Genomic DNA, 19,059 nt, shown 5'->3' with positions numbered 1-19,059 from the left:
TCACAGTAAGAACATGATCTGTCCACGAACGCTGGCCCCGCGTGGGCAGCACCCAAGCACGTGAGGCAGCGATCATGGCCGTGGGAAGCGGAGAGGTAACAATCGCAACCAGGAAATATACACAAACAGAAAGGCATCTTTAAAAATACGCTCTCTGTGAGTGCCACTCTTTTAGAAGGGAAATATACTCTTTAAGAGGAAGAATATACTCTTTTAGGCTGCTGAAGTGCCCAGGGGGGTTCTCTGCACTCAACCGGTTCAAGAGGGGAGAAGCCGCTGTAATGCGCCGTAAATCAAAGAGCTTTTTTCAGAAGAAAAAATCTGAATGAGTGTTTGCAAGCCAGCTCCTTTTATACCCATATGTCCAGGGGAGTGGCATGCAAATTCCACTCGCCAATTCCCATTGGCCTTTTTGCAAAGATCAGAGGTGTTTGGGGCTCCCAAGGGCGACCCCTAGTGTCACTACATCGACAATTTATGTTTATTTATATATTTTAAATAAATGATAATGAAAGATTATTCAAAATGGGGCCTGGGTAGATCAGCGAGTATTGACGCTGACTACCACCCCTGGATTCGCAAATTTGAATCCAGGGTGTGCTGAGTGACACCAGCCATGTCTCCTAAGCAACCAAATTGGCCCGGTTGCTAGGGAGGGTAGAGTCACATGACTCATGTGTCAATGTCTTCCACTACTACTAAGACTTTGACATCAAACCCTGAACAGGCATGTGGCAAAACTTGAGTACATTGTATAAGTCAGTAAGAATGTCGGTAAAGGTGTTTACATGCCATGCGGAATCGGGTAATGGGAAAAATTCTACCCATACCGATTGTCGGTTCATTCTTATGTCGTTTAATTTGTTAACATGACCACACATGTTGTCGGCATATTAAGCATAATCGGTGTGAGATTGTGCATGTAAATGTGCTCATTGACCCACTAAATATTCAGATCATGGGGCTAAGAGATCCTTACAAATGGTTTTATAAAACTAGGTTTGCAAATAAGACTTTGGCATTCTCTTGAAGGGTCTCTTTGAGTGGCTGAAGTCTGCAGAGTTGAAATCCACTGAAGAGTTTTCAGTGGGTTCAGACCTGGGTTCAATCAAAGAGCAGCTATGTGACCTAAAGGTGAGACTTTACTGAGCAAACAACTTACCTTGAGAAACTGAAAGATGTGTTGCCAATGAATCTGAAGTTCTTCAGTGTTTGTCCAAGACACTGATAATGTCATCACCTCTTGTGTCAGGAATTTAAGCGAGAGCTCTATCAGAAGAAGATCGAGATTGAGAGTCTAAACCATCGTTTTGTGTGTCGTCTTTCTCCGGGCACTGAAAGGCCTGGATCTATCTCTCCCCTGTGTGACTTCCGCCAGCGATGGGACAGCCTGGAGTCAGAGACTGTCAGCAGACAGGTAACATCTCACCTAACTGAAACGACTTGAACATGTTTTATCATAATGGTACTTCAATAACACAATGTGCATTTGAGCAGCACCAGCTGGAGTGTGCACTGCTAGGATTGGGTCAATTCCAGAACACTCTAGATGAGTTGCATGCCTGGCTCTCCCACACGGCTGACCTAATGCAGGCCTCTCAGCCAAACAGCATCGACCTCCAGACCTGTGAGATAGAGCTAGCCAAACACAAGGTAAAAACTCTCAACTGTCTGTAGCAGTGATTTCTTTTTAAAATGAGCATTGTGTGCCAACCCAAAGTTGTGCCCCCACATTTGCAGTGATGAGAGCATTTTATTTAGGTCAGTGTTCCTCAATCCTTTCCTGTAGTACCACTAGCACCATACATTTTGGATGTTTAACTTATTCTACACACCCACTTTGCGATGGGAGAAAGGTGTCTCGAGTTGTTCCTGGCAGTCTACTCAGCCTTACATGCTCCATATGGTTAGGATTAGGGATGGTGCGTGGATAGGGCATTTGCAGCCTGCCAGGAACAAAATCAGGCACCTTTGTACAATAGGCATGATTGTTCTCCCTTCTAAGTGCCCTCCGAAGGCATCATCTATGCTGTTTGGAACACTGGGTTACTGACAGCAGACAGCATAAAATGAGAACATGTTCTTGCGTTCAAACAAAGCTGGACGGAGCGCAACTCCAAACGTAGGGTTTTTGAGACATGTTTTTCTAAATTTCAAACTGTGTTTAACTTGACAGTGTCCTAAAAGCCCTGTTTATGATGTGATGCAACCAAAGTGAGATGATCAAAGCATCAATCTGATGCAGGTTTACATTGACATATCATTAGAAAAGCCCTTATAATAAGTCTGTCTGTTAGGAATTCCTTGTCTTGTTTCACTGTTGCCCTCTGTCTGCCATTTTTGTCACCTTTGCATTCCATAGTTTTCACTTTTGTCCCTTGTTTAGCTCCACTGTCTCACTGTGTCGATTGTTTAGATCTACACTTCCCAGAATCCACCTGCCATCATCACTGCCATTTTGTTCATTGTTTTCACCTGTGTCTCATTCTGTCATCACTCACTGTGTATTTAAGCCCTGCTTTTTGTTCACTCCTTGTCGTTCGTTGAATGTTGTTAGCCTGGTGTGTGTTCCCTGCCTGTGTTTTCTAGTTTTATGTTTATTTAATAAAGTGTAACTGCGTTTAGATCCGCATCTCCTCGTCTGCCTTGCTGCTCAATCGTGACAGAACGAACGAACCAATATGGATCTAGCAGCTTACCTGATGGAACTGACCCAGGCGGAGTTGACCATCCGCGAGTACTCCCACTTCTTTTCCGCTGTTGCCATCCACACCGGCTTCGACGACACATCCCTGAAAACCATCTACCAGCTCGGGCTACCAACGTACCAGCTGAGGGGATTGCCGAACTCCGGAGACCTCACATGGAGGGAATATGTGGATCTAGTCTTGGGAGTACTCGCTGCCGGGGAACCACCTCTCTCGATCCCGGTTTCCGCCACTGGGCTTTCCGTGCCTGCCACGGCCAGCGAGCCAGAGCCCACGCCTGCCATGGCCAGCGAGCCAGAGCCCACGCCTGCCACGGCCAGCGAGCCAGAGCCCTCGCCTGCCCCGGTCTGCGAGCCAGAACCCTCGTCAGCTACGGTCTGCGAGCCAGAGCCCTTGCCTACCCCGGTCTGCGAGCCAGAGCCCTCGTCAGCTACGGTCAGCAAGCCAGAGACCTCGCCTGCCCCGGTCTGCGAGCCAGAGCCCTCGTCAGCTACGGTCAGCGGGCCAGAGCCCTCGCCTGCCCCGGTCTGCGAGCCAGAGCCCTCATCAGCTACGGTCAGCAGGCCAGAGCCAGAGCCCTCGTCAGCCACGGTCAGCAAACCCAAGCCAGCGCATACCACGGTCACCCAGCCAGAGCCTGTCGCCTCAGAGGTCAGTGAGCCAGTGCCTGTCGCCTCAGAGGTCAGTGAGCCAGCGCCTGTAGCCTCGACCGTCACTGAGCCAGCGCCTGTAGCCTTGACCGTCCCTGAGCCAGTGCCTGTAGCCTCGACCGTCCCTGAGCCAGCGTCTGTAGCCTCGACCACCCCTGAGCCAGCGCCTGTAGCCTCAACCGTCCCTGAGCCAGCGCCTGTAGCCTCGACCATTCCCGGGCCAACGCCAATAGCCAGGACTGACCAAAAGCCAGCGGCAATGGTCATGCCCGTCCTAGAGCCTGCGCCCCTCGAGCCTCCCGAGCTTCCCAGAGCTCCGCCTCCCAAGCTTCCCAGAGCTCCGCCTTCCGAGCTTCCTAGAGCTCCACCTTCCGAGCCTCCCGAGCTTTCCAGAGCTCCGCCTTCCGAGCTTTCCAGAGCTCCGCCTTCCGAGCTTTCCAGAGCTCCACCTTCCGAGCTTCCCAGAGCTCCGCCTTCTGAGCCTCTTGAGCTTTCCAGAGCTTCACCTCTCAAGCCTCCCAGGGCTCCGCCTCTCAAGCCTCTCGAGCCTCCCAGGACTCCGCCTCCCAAGCCTCCCGAGCCTTCCAGGGCTCCGCCTCCCAAGCCTCCCAAGCTTTCCAGAGCTCCGCCTCCCGAGCTTTCCAGAGCTCCGCCTCTCAAGCCTCCCAGGGCTCCGCCTCTCAAGCCTCCCAAGGCTCTGCCTCTCGAGTCTTGCAGGGCTCCTCTTGAGCCTTCCAGGGCTCCGCCTCTCAAGTCTCCCGAGCCACCCAGGGATCCTCCTCCCAAGCCTCCTAGGGCTCCGCCTCCCAGGGCTCCATCTCTCAAGTCTCTCGAGTCTGCCAGGGCTCCTCCTCTCGAGCCTCCCAGGGCTCCGCCTCTCGAGCCTCCCTCTGCTCTGCCTCCTGAGCCTCCCACGGCTCTGCCCCCTGAGCCTCCCGAGCTTTCCATGGTTCCTCCTCCCTCGGCTCTGCCTCCTGAGCCTCCCACGGCTCTGCCCCCTGAGGCCTCTGAGCCTCCAGAGCCTCCCTCAGCTCCGCCTCCAGAGCCTCCCTCAGCTGAGCCTCCCTCGGCTCCGCCTCCAGAGCCTCCTACGGCTCCGCCTCCAGAGCTTCCTACGGCTCCACCCTCAGAGCCTCCTGAGCCTCCTACGGCTCCACCTCCCGAGCCTCCTACGGCTCTGCCTCCCGAGCCTCCTGCGGCTCCGCCTCCCGAGCCTCCTACGGCTCCGCCGCCAGAGCCTTCCAGGTCACCGCCTTTAGGGCCTCCTCCCAGGGGTCCTGACCCTGTCCCTGACCTGTGGCCGCCTCCCAGGCCACCTGACCCTGTTCCAGTCCTCTGGCCTCCTCCCAGTTCTCCTGACCCGGTCCCTGTCCTGTGGCCTCCTCCCAGGCCTCCTGACTCTGTTCCCGTCCTGTGGCCTCCTCCCAGGCCTCCTGACCAAGTCCCTGTCCTGTGGCCTCCTCCCAGGCCTCCTGACCCTGTCCCTGTCCTGTGGCTTCCTCCCAGGCCTCCTGACCCTGTCCCTGTCCTGTGGCCTCCTCCCAGGCCTCCTGACCCTGTTCCCGTCCTGTGGCCTTCCCCCAGGCCTCCTGACCCAGTCCCTGTCCTGTGGCCTCCTCCCAGGCCTCCTGACCCAGTCCCTGTCCTGTGGCCTCCTCCCAGGCCTCCTGACCCAGTCCCTGTCCTGTGGCCTCCTCCCAGGCCTCCTGACCCGGTCCCTGTCCTGTGGCCTCTGCCCAGGCCCCCTGACCCAGTCCCTGTCCAGTGGCCTCCTCCCAGGTTTCCTGACCCAGTCCTTGTCCTGTGGCCTCCTCCCAGGCCTCCTGACCTGGTCCCTGTCCTGTGGCCTCTGCCCAGGCCCCCTGACCCAGTCCCTGTCCAGTGGCCTCCTCCCAGGTTTCCTGACCCAGTCCTTGTCCTGTGGCCTCCTCCCAGGCCTCCTGACCCGGTCCCTGTCCTATGGCCTCTGCCCAGGCCCCCTGACCCAGTCCCTGTCCAGTGGCCTCCTCCCAGTTTCCCCAAACCTGTCCTTGCCCGGTGGCCAGCTCCCTGACCACCTGAACTTGTCCTTGCCCTTTGTGCCCCCTTGGACTTCCTGCCTGCCATCTGTGCCCCCTTGGACTTCCTGCCTGCCATCTGTGCCCCCTTGGACTTCCTGCCTGCTTTTTGTGCCCCCTGGACTGTCTGTCTGCCTCTCATTGCTCCCTGGACTGTCTGTCTGCCCCTCGTTGCCCCCTTGGTCTGTCTGCCCACCTCAAGCTCCCCCCCAGTCATGGACATTTTTTGTTTTGTTTTATGTTACTTTGATCGTCTGGAATCCGATCCTTGAGGGGGGGCTATTTTAGGAATTCCTTGTCTTGTTTCACTGTTGCCCTCTGTCTGCCATTTTTGTCACCTTTGCATTCCATAGTTTTCACTTTTGTCCCTTGTTTAGCTCCACTGTTTCACTTGTCATTGTTTAGAACTACACTTCCCAGAATCCACCTGCCATCATCACTGCCATTTTGTTCATTGTTTTCACCTGTGTCTCATTCTGTCATCACTCACTGTGTATTTAAGCAGTGCTTTTTGTTCACTCCTTGTCGTTCGTTGAATGTTGTTAGCCTGGTGTGTGTTCCCTGCCTGTGTTTTCTAGTTTTATGTTTATTTCCCCATTGAGGGTTTTCCTTTGTGTTTTTTCTTGCTTGTTTATTTAATAAAGTGTAACTGCGTTTAGATCCGCATCTCCTCGTCTGCCTTGCTGCTCAATCGTGACAGAACGAACGACAAGGAGTGAACAAAAAGCAGGGCTTAAATACACAGTGAGTGAAAACTATGGAATGCAAAGGTGACAAAAATGGCAGACAGAGGGCAACAGTGAAACAAGACAAGGAATTCCTAACACTGTCTCAGGCAGATTGACAAATTAAATTGCAAAATGGATTGTAGGCCAATGATAGGCTTATGTTCAGTGATGTGGAAATAAACAGTATATTGCCTTCTAAAGCCATTTTTTCTATTGCATAGTCAATGCTTTATTTTAACTCTGCCTTAATAAAGTAATGTATTTTAATTATCTGGATAATTATATTTATTGTATTCAATTTACCAGTTGAGCTACAGGATTGTTGTGTGCACTCAGGTTCTCAGTAATGACGTGATGTCCCATGTGCACACGGTGGACTCTTTGAACCAGGCTGGCAGGAATCTGCAGGAGTCCAGGGCTGGAGACAGCTCACAAGTCTTACAGACTTGTCTGGAAAAGCTGAATGAACGCTGGGAATTTGTGCGCTGTGAGACCGAGCGCAGACAGCTAGAGCTAGAAAATAACCTCAGTCAGGTGACCACAAACACCAGGAACAGTTTATCCAGATTAGAAAAGAATGCCTTAGACAGTTACATATATACAGTATATATAGACTCTTTAAATAGGAACTTTTCTGTCCCGTAGTATGTTTTTTTCTATAATCAAATAATCATTCTAGTTTTAAAGGACAGATAATTACAGCTCAATAAAACATATAAAAAAATCTGTTACATTCTTCTTTTATTCCCTTAAGAACTTTTGTATACATTTTGTATTCATTTGGAATTTACTTTATGTGTACAAGTACTCAGAAGTGCCTCTTAATTAATATTTAAAAAATAATTGTAGATAATCCACTCTGATGCATATTTTAAATTCAGCATTTATAATCTTCCTTTAGGTTCAGGATGTAACCATGGAGATCCAAGATATCCTGCAGTGGCTGGAACACACAGACCTGAGGCTGTCGTCCAGTAAGACAGTGTGGGGTATGCCAGACTCTGCCAACGAGAGACTGAATGCTCACTTGGTAATTTGATGTGCATGATTAACTTTATGGAGTCTCAAACCTGTTAATAATGAAATAAGAATAATGGAACCACTGCAAACACATTAAGAAATGAAGTATGAAACTAATTAAGTATGCTTTTATAATGAAGTCTTACCAGTTTCTGTGTCTTGTGCCACAGGATTTGTGTAATGAGATGGATTCTAAAATGCATGCCTATACAAATGTACGCAACACCATCAACAGGATGCTTGAGGGCAGTGACGTGGCCCGGGGCTCCAGTACTGAGCACAGCTTATGCATACTGGAGCAGAAATGGAGCTCTGTCTATGCCAAAATGCAAGAACGAAAGGTGATGAGAGAGATGAGATTGTGCTGTTTGTACACTCGGCATAGTATTTTAGCAAACTGAAGCCTTGAGTGTTTAAGTTTAACTTTTCATTTTAAAACATCTAAAAGTTCAAAGCATTGAACATGTGTTTCAAATCCGGGATATTCTATTATCCTGTTATTAAATGACACTACATTTGGCAGCATCTGTTGTTCTTCCATAATAATAAAAAAGACCACATAAATATTTTATTTAACTTGTTAGAGAGTATTTGAAAATATACAATATCTCCTAACCTGTCTTATTTTTAAAAGAAAAATGCATATTTTGTTTTAAAAATGAGTAATACCTCAGACATGTGACAAATGAGTTTTTTAGAGTTTTTGAGAGATTTAACAAGCGTTACGAGAGCTGTCAGACTTTTCGTCCTATAAACCTGTTAATTCAACATGAGAATGGCCATATATGTCTTTATATTTATATACTGTATACATACAGTAATATAAATACTCAAATATTAATATTATACATAATGTGAAAATATATTATTATCTATCTTTAGAATACAGTACATATTACATAAGCAAGATTCTCTCTCAGGATTTCGCCTTTTAACATTTTCAAGGCATTTTGTCAACATTTAACTGACATTTATAATGTAACTGCTGAGTGTTGACTTGTACTCTTAAAGTGATAGTTAACTCAAAAATGAAAATTCTGTCATCACTACTCACCTTCATTTGTTCCAAACCATGACATAAAAAACAAATAAAATGTATTAACTATCAAGGAATTTGTAAGTTGCCATCTTCTTTGACAAATCAACAAAAATGGCCACTCAAATGCAGCCAATCACATTTCAGCAGCTAACATGTATAGTGAATGATCAATCATTATGAAATTTGACATACACTTCCAGGTTAGGCACCAACTTTTGTGAGAATCGGCCATAAGGTAGCGCTATATCATTTGTACTCATATTTATATTGGCAATTTATGTTTTTATGATTTATAATAATCAAGAAAATAAGTAATCAATAATTTGTGTGTTTTGTTATTTTGGCCACAAAAAAAGTCTTGTGAAATTTCAAGTTTAGTGGTTACATTGTCAACAAAAAAAAACTGTAAAAAAAAAATATATATATATATATTTTTTATTTATTTTTTTTTCGTTTTATTTAGGCAAAGCTGACAGAGGGACTTGGTCTTGCTAAAGAGTTTAACAGTAATGTCCAAGACCTGCTGACCAAAATGGCCAAGTGTGAGGAGACCATAACCACTTTACCTGCCCCCAGCTTCATCCTGGACATCATCTCCTCACAGCTCCAGGAGCACAGGGTATGTGTATTTGTGCCTGTGTTTATATATGCGTGTGGCTGAGGAAGTGTCTGATGCAGTCATCTTGTTTGCAGATGCTGGTGAGTGAGGTGCAGTCTTATGGTGACAGAAAGACGAGTATGGAGAACGTTGCCACACGTCTGTCTGAACTCAGCAGGAAGGATGACTGTGATGTCATGCAGAACCTGATCATAACCGTCCAGGACCGATACAGAAAACTACTCCAACACACCTCAGAGAGAGGGAAAACACTGGAGGATGTCAAAAGACATGCCAAACAGGTTAGTTACTTCTCATGTGAACTAATACTTCAACACTCAAGATGACTTTGAATGGAGAATCACCTTTCCAATTTACCCAAATACTTCTATTCTCTTTGTCTGGGGGATTAGTCCTTGGTTTTGGTGAACAAACCTTTATTTTAAATTATATTAACTAGCAAATTTGGCTAACATATCTTAAAGAACCATAAACTTCTGATGAGCTTTGTGTATTTATCCCTCACAGTTCAGTGAATTGTGGCATCTCCTGGTGGACTGGATGACAGAGGTAGAACAGACGCTGGATACACACAAAGAGATCGCTGTGTCACAAGAGGAGATCAAACAACAGCTCACTGAACAAAAGGTACAGCATGCTCACTTCTGACTCTATACATGCTCACTTCTGACTCTATACATGCTCACTTCTGACTCTAAACCTCCCCAGTTTGGCTTATTTTAAAGGAATAGTTTGCCTAATAGTTTGAAAATTCGGTCATAATTTACTCCAAAACTTTCTTTCTTCTGCAGAATTGAAAAAGGGATTTTTTAAAAAGTCTTCACTGGGTTTAATTGTCATATCATGCAAGTTATTAGCGACTATATTCCAAGTCTTCAAGCAATATGATCACTTTGCGTGATGAACTGAACAAAATGTAAGCTGTTATTTACTTTCAATGTAATCATGAATAAAACTTTGTAAATGAAATATGGCAGCTACGTTCATTTTTGGTTTACATTTTGCCTTTCGATTATAGTTGTTTATGTTTTAAATACTCATTAAACCTATATATATATATTTTTTTTTTTTCAAATAAACATATTAAATCAAATAACAAATAATATATGTAAGTTTACAAAATTATTCTGAATCTTTTACTAAATGTATTTTAACAGTAAGGACTAAAAAATAATATTTCTATATATGTTTGGGGGGACTGGCGACCTGTCCAGGGTGTCCCCCGCCTTTCGCCCAATGTTAGCTGGGATAGGCTCCAGCCCCCCGCGACCCTGTACACAGGATAAGCGGTTGACGATGGATGGATGGATGGATGTTTGGGGGGGGGGTTCTTTTATGTCTATGCTTTGTGAAGTGTCCTTGGAAGGCGCTAAACAAATAATAATTAGTATTATTGTTATCTTTTCAATTAAGTTTTAAATAATTTATATTTAATGTGAAAAGTGCTGTAAATTTATTAGAACTGAAAATGTTACTCTAATGTTCTAATATTGTGTAAAAAACCATTTGGTTACGTATGTAACCTCCGTTCCCCGAGGGAGGGAACGACACGTTGTGTCGGAGAAGCGACACTAGGGGTCTCTCTTGAGCGCCGATATTCACCTCTGACCTATTGAAAAGGGCCAATGAGAGTTGGCAGTCAGTATTTGCATACCCCGCCCCCCGCATACGGGTATTTAAGTGGGGCAAATACGGAAGTTTAGTCAGGATTTTTCTGAGGAGCCGGAAATGGTCCGGCCACAACAGTGGCTCGGTTCAGCGACATGGCGGAGGAAAGACACAACGTGTCGTTCCCTCCCTTGGGGAACGGAGGTTACATACATAACCAAACGTTCCCCTTCTGTCGCTCTCTCCACGTTGTGTCGGAGAAGCGACACTAGGGGACCCATTCCAATCTTGCCATGCGCTGAATCGTGTACGTGAACCGCCGATACAGAGGCGGGCAGGGATTTCATCCAGTGCCGCGCATCGTCTGTACCTGGCTGCACGTACCCTTCCCCAATGCCCCATAAGAACATCGGAATCCTTCTAGTTACCCTGGGAGGGGAACAAGGCGATGTTTGCCAACATGGGAACGGGCCAGCCTGGCTGGGCCTCTTTTCTCTCTATGTTTCTCGCATAGAGCAATCACGGCCGGGGCCCTTACACGCATATAGGGAAGGGGGTCTTACCCAGACCCTGCGGAGACCACACCTGCCCTTTTTCTTGGGGAGGAAAAGTGGTAGGCACGTCACACGGCCGTCTTAGGGCTCGTGTGGAAAGTATGGTGCGGTGGTAGATCCAGCCACGAAAGGGGGGAGTTGCTACAGGGAGGTGCCCTTGGCCAGTGCCCACGAGGACGCAACACCCCTTGTTGAGTGAGCTCGGACCCGCAAGGGTAGGGGCACGGCCTGGGTGTGATAAGCCAGTGTGATGGCGTCGACAACCCAGTGGGCGAGCCTCTGTTTGGAGACGGCAGACAAAGAGCAGACAAAGAGCTGCTCAGAGCTGCTCAGAGCGTCTAGTGCTCTGTGTGAGGTCCAGGTAAATGCGCAGGGCGCGCACTGGACATAGCAACGAAAGGGCTGGGTCTGCCTCCTCCCGGGGCAGCGCTTGCAGGTTCACTACCTGATCTTGGAAGGGTGTGGTAGGAGCCTTGGGCACATAGCCCGGTCGCAGTCTTAGGATCACAGACGTATCTGCTGGACCGAATTCCAGGCAAGTGTCGCTGACAGAGAACGCTTGCAGGTCCCCGACCCTCTTGATAGAGGCGAGCGCGATCAGCAGGGCCGTCTTAAGAGAGAGGAGTCCAATTGATTCAAGCGGCTCGAAGGGAGGTCTCTGGAGTCCTGCCAAGACTACCAAGAGATCCTAGGAGGGAACTAGGCCTGGCCGGGAGGGATTCAACCTCCGGGTGCCTCTCAGGAACCTGAGGATCAGGTCATGCTTACCCAAAGACTTGCCGTCTACAGGATCATGGTGGCCGGCAATGGCGGCAACATACACCTTGAGGGTGGACGGGGACAGCCTCCTGTCCAGCTTCTCCTGTAGGAACAGGAGCACTGACCCGATCGCGCATCTCTGTGGGTCTTCAGTTCGGGAAGAACACCAATCTGCGAACAAACGCCACTTTAGGGCTTAAAGGTGCCTGGTAGAAGGGGCTCTGGCTTGGTTGATTGTATTCACAACGGTCGCCGGTAAGCCGGCTAGCTCTTCCGCATCCCATCCAGGGACCAGACGTGGAGGTTCCAGAGGTCTGGGCGCGGGTGCCAGAGCGTGCCCTGTCCCTGAGAGAGGAGATCCTTTCTCAGGGGAATTCGCCAGGGAGGAGCTGTCGCGAGAAGCCTGAGTTCCGAGAACCAAGTGCGAGTGGGCCAGTAGGGGGCCACTAACGTGACTTGCTCCTCGTCCTCCCTGACCTTGCACAGCACTGGTGCAAGAAGGCTCACTGGGGGAAATGCGTACTTGCGCAGCCCCGAGGGCCAGCTGTGTGCCAGCGCGTCTGTCCCGAGGGGAGCCTCTGTTAGGGTGTACCAGAGTGGGCAGTGGGAGGTTTCCTGGAAGGCAAACAGGTCTACCTGGGCCTTGCCAAACCATTCCCAAATCAGCTGGACCGACTAGGGTTGAAGCCTCCACTCCCCGCCGGGCAGGCGTTGTCGTGATAGCGCGTCCGCTACGACGTTGAGCTTGCCGGGGATGTGAGTGGCACGCAGCGACTTGAGTTGGCGATTTATGTACGCCACCACCATGGTGCTGTCCGATCTCACGAGGACATGTTTGTCCCGAACTAACGGGAGGAACTTCCTGAGAGAAAGAAGGACGGTCAGCAACTCCAGGCAATTGATGTGCCAACGCAGCGGGGCCCTTTTCCAACGGCCCGCTGCTGCGTGCCCGCTGTACACAGCACCCCACTCAGACCAGGAGGCGTCGGTTGTGACCAGAATGCGTCGGGACACCTGCTGCAGGGGCACTCCTGCCCGAAAAAAGCAGAGGTCTGTCCAGGGTCGGAGTGTTTTGAAGCAGGCGGGGGTGATCCTTACCCGATCCAGTCTGGATCAATTATCTGGAACCAGTGTTGGAGTGGTCTCATATGCATCAACCCCAGCGGCGCGACCGCCACGGAGGACGCCATATGCCCCAGGAGCCTCTGGAAAAGTTTTAGAGGAACCACTGTGCCTGGCTTGAAGGAAGCGAGGCAGTCCAGCACCGACTGAGCACGCTCGCTCGTGAGACGTGCTGTCATTGAGACTGAGTCTAACTCCAACCCAAGAAAAGAGATGCTCTGAAATGGAGTGAGCTTGCTCTTTTCCCAGTTGACCTGAAGCCCCAAGCGGCTGAGGTGCCGGAGCACCTGGTCTCTGTGTGCGCATAGTAACTCTCGAGAGTGTGCTAGGATGAGCCAGTCGTCGAGGTAGTTGAGAATGCGGATGGCGGCTACTTGTAGCGGGGCAAGGGCCACCTCTGCGACCTTCGTGAAGACGCGAGGGGACAGAGACAGGCCGAAGGGGAGGACTTTGTACTGAAACGCTTGGCCGTCGAACGCGAACCGTCAGACGGGTCGGTGTTGTGGCAGAATTGAGACGTGGAAGTACGCGTCCTTCAGGTCTACCGCTGCGAACCAATCTAGATGCTGAACACCAGCCAGAATATTCATGAGCATCTTGAACGGGAGTTTTAACAAGGCCCGATTGAAAACTCGCAGGTCCAGGATTGGTCATAAGCCGCCGCCTTTCTTGGGTATAATGAAGTAAGGGCTGTAGAAACCCTTCCTCATTTCGGTTGGAGGGACGGGCTCTACCGCGCCCTTGGCTAAGAGGGTCGCGATTTCCGTGCGCAGGGAACTGGCATGCTAGCTGTATACTGCGGAAAAGCGGACGCCCCTGAAGGGGGGGCGGGAGCCGGGCAAACTGAATTGCGTAACCGAGTTGAATGGTCCGGTGCAGCCAGCGTGATGCGTTGGGAAGTGAAAGCCACGCTTCCCAGCTCTGTGCTAGGGGCACCAAAGGGACGAGTATTTTGGACGTACCCGGCGGGGCCTCGCAGCGGGGCGGAACAGGTAATGCAGCGTCGGGCGGCTTCATTGCGGCCTGAGGCTGAGGTGCTGAGAATAGACTCAAAGCACTTACCTTGCTCCGCGCGCCCGGCAGCCTTCTGGGTCCTAGAGGGGGTTCGTGAGACAGGGGCCGTACGCCGCCTGCGGGGTGCTCGACGCTGGGGCTGAGAGCTGGGCCCGGGTTGGGGCGGAGCAGGAGCTGGTTTCTTCGCCGCAGGGGGATGCCCTCGGCGAGCAGACGGGGCAGGGCCCGTAGCGGCAGGTGTGCGGCGGGGCATGATGTGAGAGATGGCCTCCGTCTGCTTCTTCACCGGGGAGAACTGTTGGGCGAAGTCCTCGACGGTGTCGCCGAAAAGGCCAATCTGGGAGACAGGTGCGTCCAGGAAGCGGTTCTTGTCAGCCTCATGCATCTCGACCAGATTGAGCCAGAGATGGCGTTCCTGGACCACTAGGGTGGCCATCGCCTCTCCGAGTGCCTGCGCTGTGGCCTTCGTCGCTCTCAGGGCGAGGTCAGTCTCTGAGCGCAGTTCTTGCAGCACATCAGGATCAGGTCCACCCCCATGCATGCTTCTGAGTGCTTTGGCCTGGTGAACTTGCAGGAGGGCCATCGCATGCAGGGCGGAGGCAGCGCGTCCAGCCGCACTGTAGGCCTTCGCGTTGAGCGAGGATGTTGTCCTACAGGGCTTGGATGGGAGTACAGGGCGGCCACGCTAGGAGGTAGGGCTACCGGGGCATAGATGGTACGCAACTGCCCTATCGACCTGGGGAATCTCCCCGTATCCGTGGCGCTCTCCGCCGTCGAGGGTGGTGATAGTGGAGCGGGTGGCACCTAGACGAGCGGAGAGCGGGGCTCTCCACGTAGACGTCAGCTCGTCATGCACCTCCGGGAAAAACGGGACCGGGGGGATGCGAGGCCGCGAACGGCAAGCTGCCCCCAGGAACCAGTCATCCAACCGTGAAGGCGGCCCGGGAAAGCATGTCAGACATCTGAGCGTCGGCCTCAGCCTGGGCCTGCTGGCCCGAAGGCGGCAGTCCAGGGGAGTCCTCGGCATCAGACATCACACTCTCTGATGCAGCGGCGAGCTCATCTGCTTCGGGCTCGGGAGGATAGACAGCCGGGCCGTGAGGCGAGCCGCTATCGCCGCGAGCGTAGACGGGGACCAGCGAGCGTGTTGGGGAACGGGAGGTTTGCGGGGGGCTACCCGGCGAAACTGCACCCGCTGCCGCCCCCAGCGCCAACCGCATCGTCCTCAATCCCGTGGGAAGAAGGAGCAATGCGTGGTGCAGCTGGGGTGGCTTGCTCTCTGTTGAAAGCAAGCCGCGACCGCAACGTGGTCATGGTCATGTTCTCGCAGTGAGAACATGAGCCATCCACAAACGCCGCCTCGGTGTGATCGCGGCCCAAACACATGAGACAGCGCCTGTGGCCGTCTGAAGCAGAGAGCACTCTACCGCATCCAGGAACAACACAGGGGCGGAAGGGCATCTTGAAAAAGACGCGTCCTGAAAAGGACGTTCAGCGCTGCTGTGTTTTGCTCTTTTAGAGAAATTACTCTTTTAATAGAAATTGCTCTTTTAAATACACAATGTGTGTGTGTGTCTGCACTGTCGAAGCGCTCAGGGGCAACAATGCACGTCGTGCAATGCTTGAAGGAGAAAGCCGCTGTTGTGCGCCGTCAAGATCCAACAGCATGCAGATCATCAGAGGAAACAGGAATGTTTGAGTGGTGTGTAACTCGCAGCAAACTGCAGACAGACCATCGGCTCCGAAGAAATTTTCTGACTAAACTTCCGTATTTGCCCCGCTTAAATACCCGTATGCGGGGGCGGGGTATGCAAATATTGACTGCCAACTCTCATTGGCCCTTTTCAATAGGTCAGAGGTAAATATCGGCGCTCAAGAGAGACCCCTAGTGTCGCTTCTCCGACACAATGTGGGGAGAGCGACAGAAGGGGAACAGCTATTGTGTAGTAAAAATACATGATTTGAACTTTCTATAAAGCATATTTTCCTAGTTAATATTAAAATAATTAGTTTTTTCTTTAATACAATGACAATTGAAAGGCAATAATAAATATTTGGACACAAACATAAATTGTCTTTATAATTTGACACTATTATTCAGACACAGGATATAGGGATCATATACTGTATATGAAACTATATACAGTATCCGCTTTTATAGTTTTGGAAAGATGTCCTTTGTAAATGAAACTTCATATTTTGGGGGTCCATAAAAAGCATAAAAAGTTTGAAAACCCCTGCTGTAGGAAACACATTGTACTTCATCACACATTTGTGATGGATTATTTATGCAAATGTCATAACCAGATTTATTGGCCAGGTAAGATAAACTTACAAGGAGTTTGCCATGGTTGGTTGTAATATAAAATATAATTTGTATATTTTCAGGAGTTCCAGAAGCTTCTTCACTCAAAGAGGCCCATGTATGAGGCTTGTCTGAAGAGTGGCCGCTCACTGCTGGAGAAAGCCCAGAGTCCTGAGGACACACAACACCTGGAGAACATGGTGTCTGAGCTCAGAGACTCATGGGACACCATTGGTGGCAAATCCAGCGAGAGGTCAGTCTCGTGTGCTTTATTTCCTGATTGATTTGAAGAGGACGTTATGCGTTTGAAGACTCTTGAGCTCTAAACTGTGCTTTGTTTTTCCTTCAAGACAACATAAGTTAGAAGAGGCGCTGCTGTTTTCAGGCAGGTTCACTGATGCTCTGCAGGCTCTGAATGACTGGCTATACAGAGCTGAGCCACAGCTAGCTGAAGATGTGCCTGTCTGTGGTGAAAAAGACCTGGTCAACAATCTCATTGACAAGCACAAGGTACCTCTCAGCATAAATTAGCCTACTTCATATATTTTAGGTCTAAGCTACACAACCAATAATAGATGATGTTTCCAACTCACTAGCTGGGTTTTCATTAACGTACATTTTATGCACATTCAGTGATATTAAAACTGCTGGATGGAAACATTAAGAAGCAAATAAAATCTAAAAAATGCACATACAAAACATATCACTTGACAGGAAGTAGAGAGGTAAATTTGCGAAAAAACAGAGTATTACACGTACGTTGGCTAAAATGAACAAAAGGAGTTAAGGCTCGCATTTTTATTCAGCGTACTTCACTTCAGCTGTGCTTCTATGCAGTTGTGAGCAAGTGCAAAGCAAAATTCAACTGTTACAGCCATTATAAAAAAAAAGGGTGGTCGATTTAACACATTCAGTGCAATTTATTATATAAAAAATGAATGCAATCAATCAAGACACTTAATATAATAAGGAATTTTCCTATCATCGGAGCAACTCAAGATTGAAGAACTGTTCCACCCTTATGATTTTGTGAGTCCCTGTCAGCAGAGGGCAGTAAGTGCAATTGCAGCTATACATGCAACAAACCATGCTCACTGTCAGCTAAAATGTTTTTTGTGATTGCAATAGGATTACTGTGCACTGTAGGACAATGATATGCATTTATATGGAAATAAACAATAAATTGCCTTCTAAAGCCACTTTTTGTATTGCATAATTTATGCTGTACTTTTCAGCCACAATAATGTAATGTATTTTAATTATTATTCTTAAAGTATGTATTAATCATTATTTAAGTATGATTATTTATAATAATGTAATGATTATATATGGAACTAATTTTACTTTGGGGGCCTTCACTACAAAACTTGATATTTGATTAATTGTGATTAATTGTATTAATTAATTGGCATTTCGTGTAATCAGATAAAAAAACATTTTGTGATTGACAGCCCTTTATTTTATATTCTACTAATCTTATGGGTTACAAGTCTGGAGAATTGTATACATTTAAATATATATTTTACATGATTGCAATTTATTACACAACGAATGAACGAATGAACGTTACATTTATGTAGCGCTTTTCTGACACTACACTCAAAGCGCTTTACACAGTAAACAAGGGGCTCTCCTCAAACACCACCAGTGTGCAGCATCCACCTGGATGATGCGGCGGGAGCCATAGTGCTCCAGTACACTCAACACACACCAGGTATTGGTGGAGAGGAGAGGGTAGAGTGATACAGCCAATTAATGGCTGGGGATTATTAGGAGGCCATGACTGATAAGGGCCAATGAGGGGAATTTAGCCAGGACACCGGGGATACACCCCTACTCTTTAAGAGAAGTGTATTTAAATAATGCAATTTATTCTGCGTATTTACATATATAAAAGTATAGTCATTTAAATGACATTTATATCTATTTACACAAGTATATTATGTCGTCTGATTCCGAACCCATAAACTGTGTACAATCTGAAGCCAAACCACTGGTTTGAACCTCTATACTGCAGGTGTTCCAGCGTGAACTCGGGAAGCGTGCCAGCTGTATCCGCACACTGAAGCGGTCTGTCAGGGATCTGACACGGAGCAGCACAGCAGATGCCCACTGGCTGCAGGAGCAAATGGAAGAGCTGGAGGACCGTTGGGAGGCTGTGTGTAAACTCTCTGTGTCTAAACAGGCTCGACTAGAGGCAGCACTTCAACAGGTACTCTCCACTATGATGTATGATATCATGGAAACCTTTTTTCTATTTATAAAATGAAAACATTTACTTTTTCTACTTGGTGATGAATGTTTCTAAATTAGATGTACTTGTGAAGTGTTTTCAGACATATTGGAGAAGCCTAAAACATTATGCACTGTGTACCCATGTCCTTCTCAGGCGGAAGAGTTTGATGGAATGGTTCACTCATTCCTAGATCATCTCGCAGATGTTGAGAGGGTTCTGAAATATGGAGTGCTACCTGAGGAAGAGGTGGCCCTTTTGGCCTTTCGTACACATCATCAGGTATGGAGGACATGGACTCACTTATCATAACAGAAAGGTTTGATATATATAACATATATTTAAAGCATATCCAATGTTTGTGTCTGCAATATGCGTAGGAGTCGCTGAGTTGCTTGAATGGTCAACAGATGGCGCTAGAGAACATTCGTAAACTGGGCAAAGAGATTCTGTCATTGTGTCACCCTGACGCGGTCATCACCATCAAATCATGGATCAGCATCACAAAGACTCGCTATGAAGAGGTGAGTACAATCTGAAAATATCAGACATATTCAAGAAATAAGACACAATATAGGTGAGGAAATGACTCATTTAACTAATGCAAATGAATCACAGTTATCTTTTGATGTTCTAATGTGTA

At 48.5% G+C, this 19,059-nt stretch overlaps 1 protein-coding gene across 1 annotated transcript in view; it reads left to right on the top strand.

Annotated features, from left to right (window-relative positions):
• The window catches only part of LOC127658263 (microtubule-actin cross-linking factor 1, isoforms 6/7-like), a 56,359-nt gene that overhangs the window by 22,089 nt on the left and 15,211 nt on the right, over positions 1-19,059 (top strand). The window contains exons 16-29 of the mRNA XM_052147463.1: positions 1,033-1,134; positions 1,253-1,417; positions 1,498-1,653; positions 6,480-6,677; positions 7,045-7,173; positions 7,334-7,504; positions 8,666-8,821; positions 8,896-9,102; positions 9,329-9,448; positions 16,267-16,436; positions 16,534-16,693; positions 18,201-18,395; positions 18,573-18,698; positions 18,797-18,940. Coding sequence (XP_052003423.1) covers positions 1,033-1,134; positions 1,253-1,417; positions 1,498-1,653; positions 6,480-6,677; positions 7,045-7,173; positions 7,334-7,504; positions 8,666-8,821; positions 8,896-9,102; positions 9,329-9,448; positions 16,267-16,436; positions 16,534-16,693; positions 18,201-18,395; positions 18,573-18,698; positions 18,797-18,940 — 2,199 coding nt within the window. The remainder of the gene's footprint in view (positions 1-1,032; positions 1,135-1,252; positions 1,418-1,497; positions 1,654-6,479; positions 6,678-7,044; positions 7,174-7,333; positions 7,505-8,665; positions 8,822-8,895; positions 9,103-9,328; positions 9,449-16,266; positions 16,437-16,533; positions 16,694-18,200; positions 18,396-18,572; positions 18,699-18,796; positions 18,941-19,059) is intronic.

This window comes from Xyrauchen texanus, chromosome 17 (genome assembly GCF_025860055.1).
Source record: "Xyrauchen texanus isolate HMW12.3.18 chromosome 17, RBS_HiC_50CHRs, whole genome shotgun sequence".
Classification (NCBI taxonomy): domain Eukaryota; kingdom Metazoa; phylum Chordata; class Actinopteri; order Cypriniformes; family Catostomidae; genus Xyrauchen; species Xyrauchen texanus.
The sequence above is the reverse complement of the archived record's forward strand: the minus strand, read 5'-3'. Positions and strand labels throughout refer to the sequence as shown.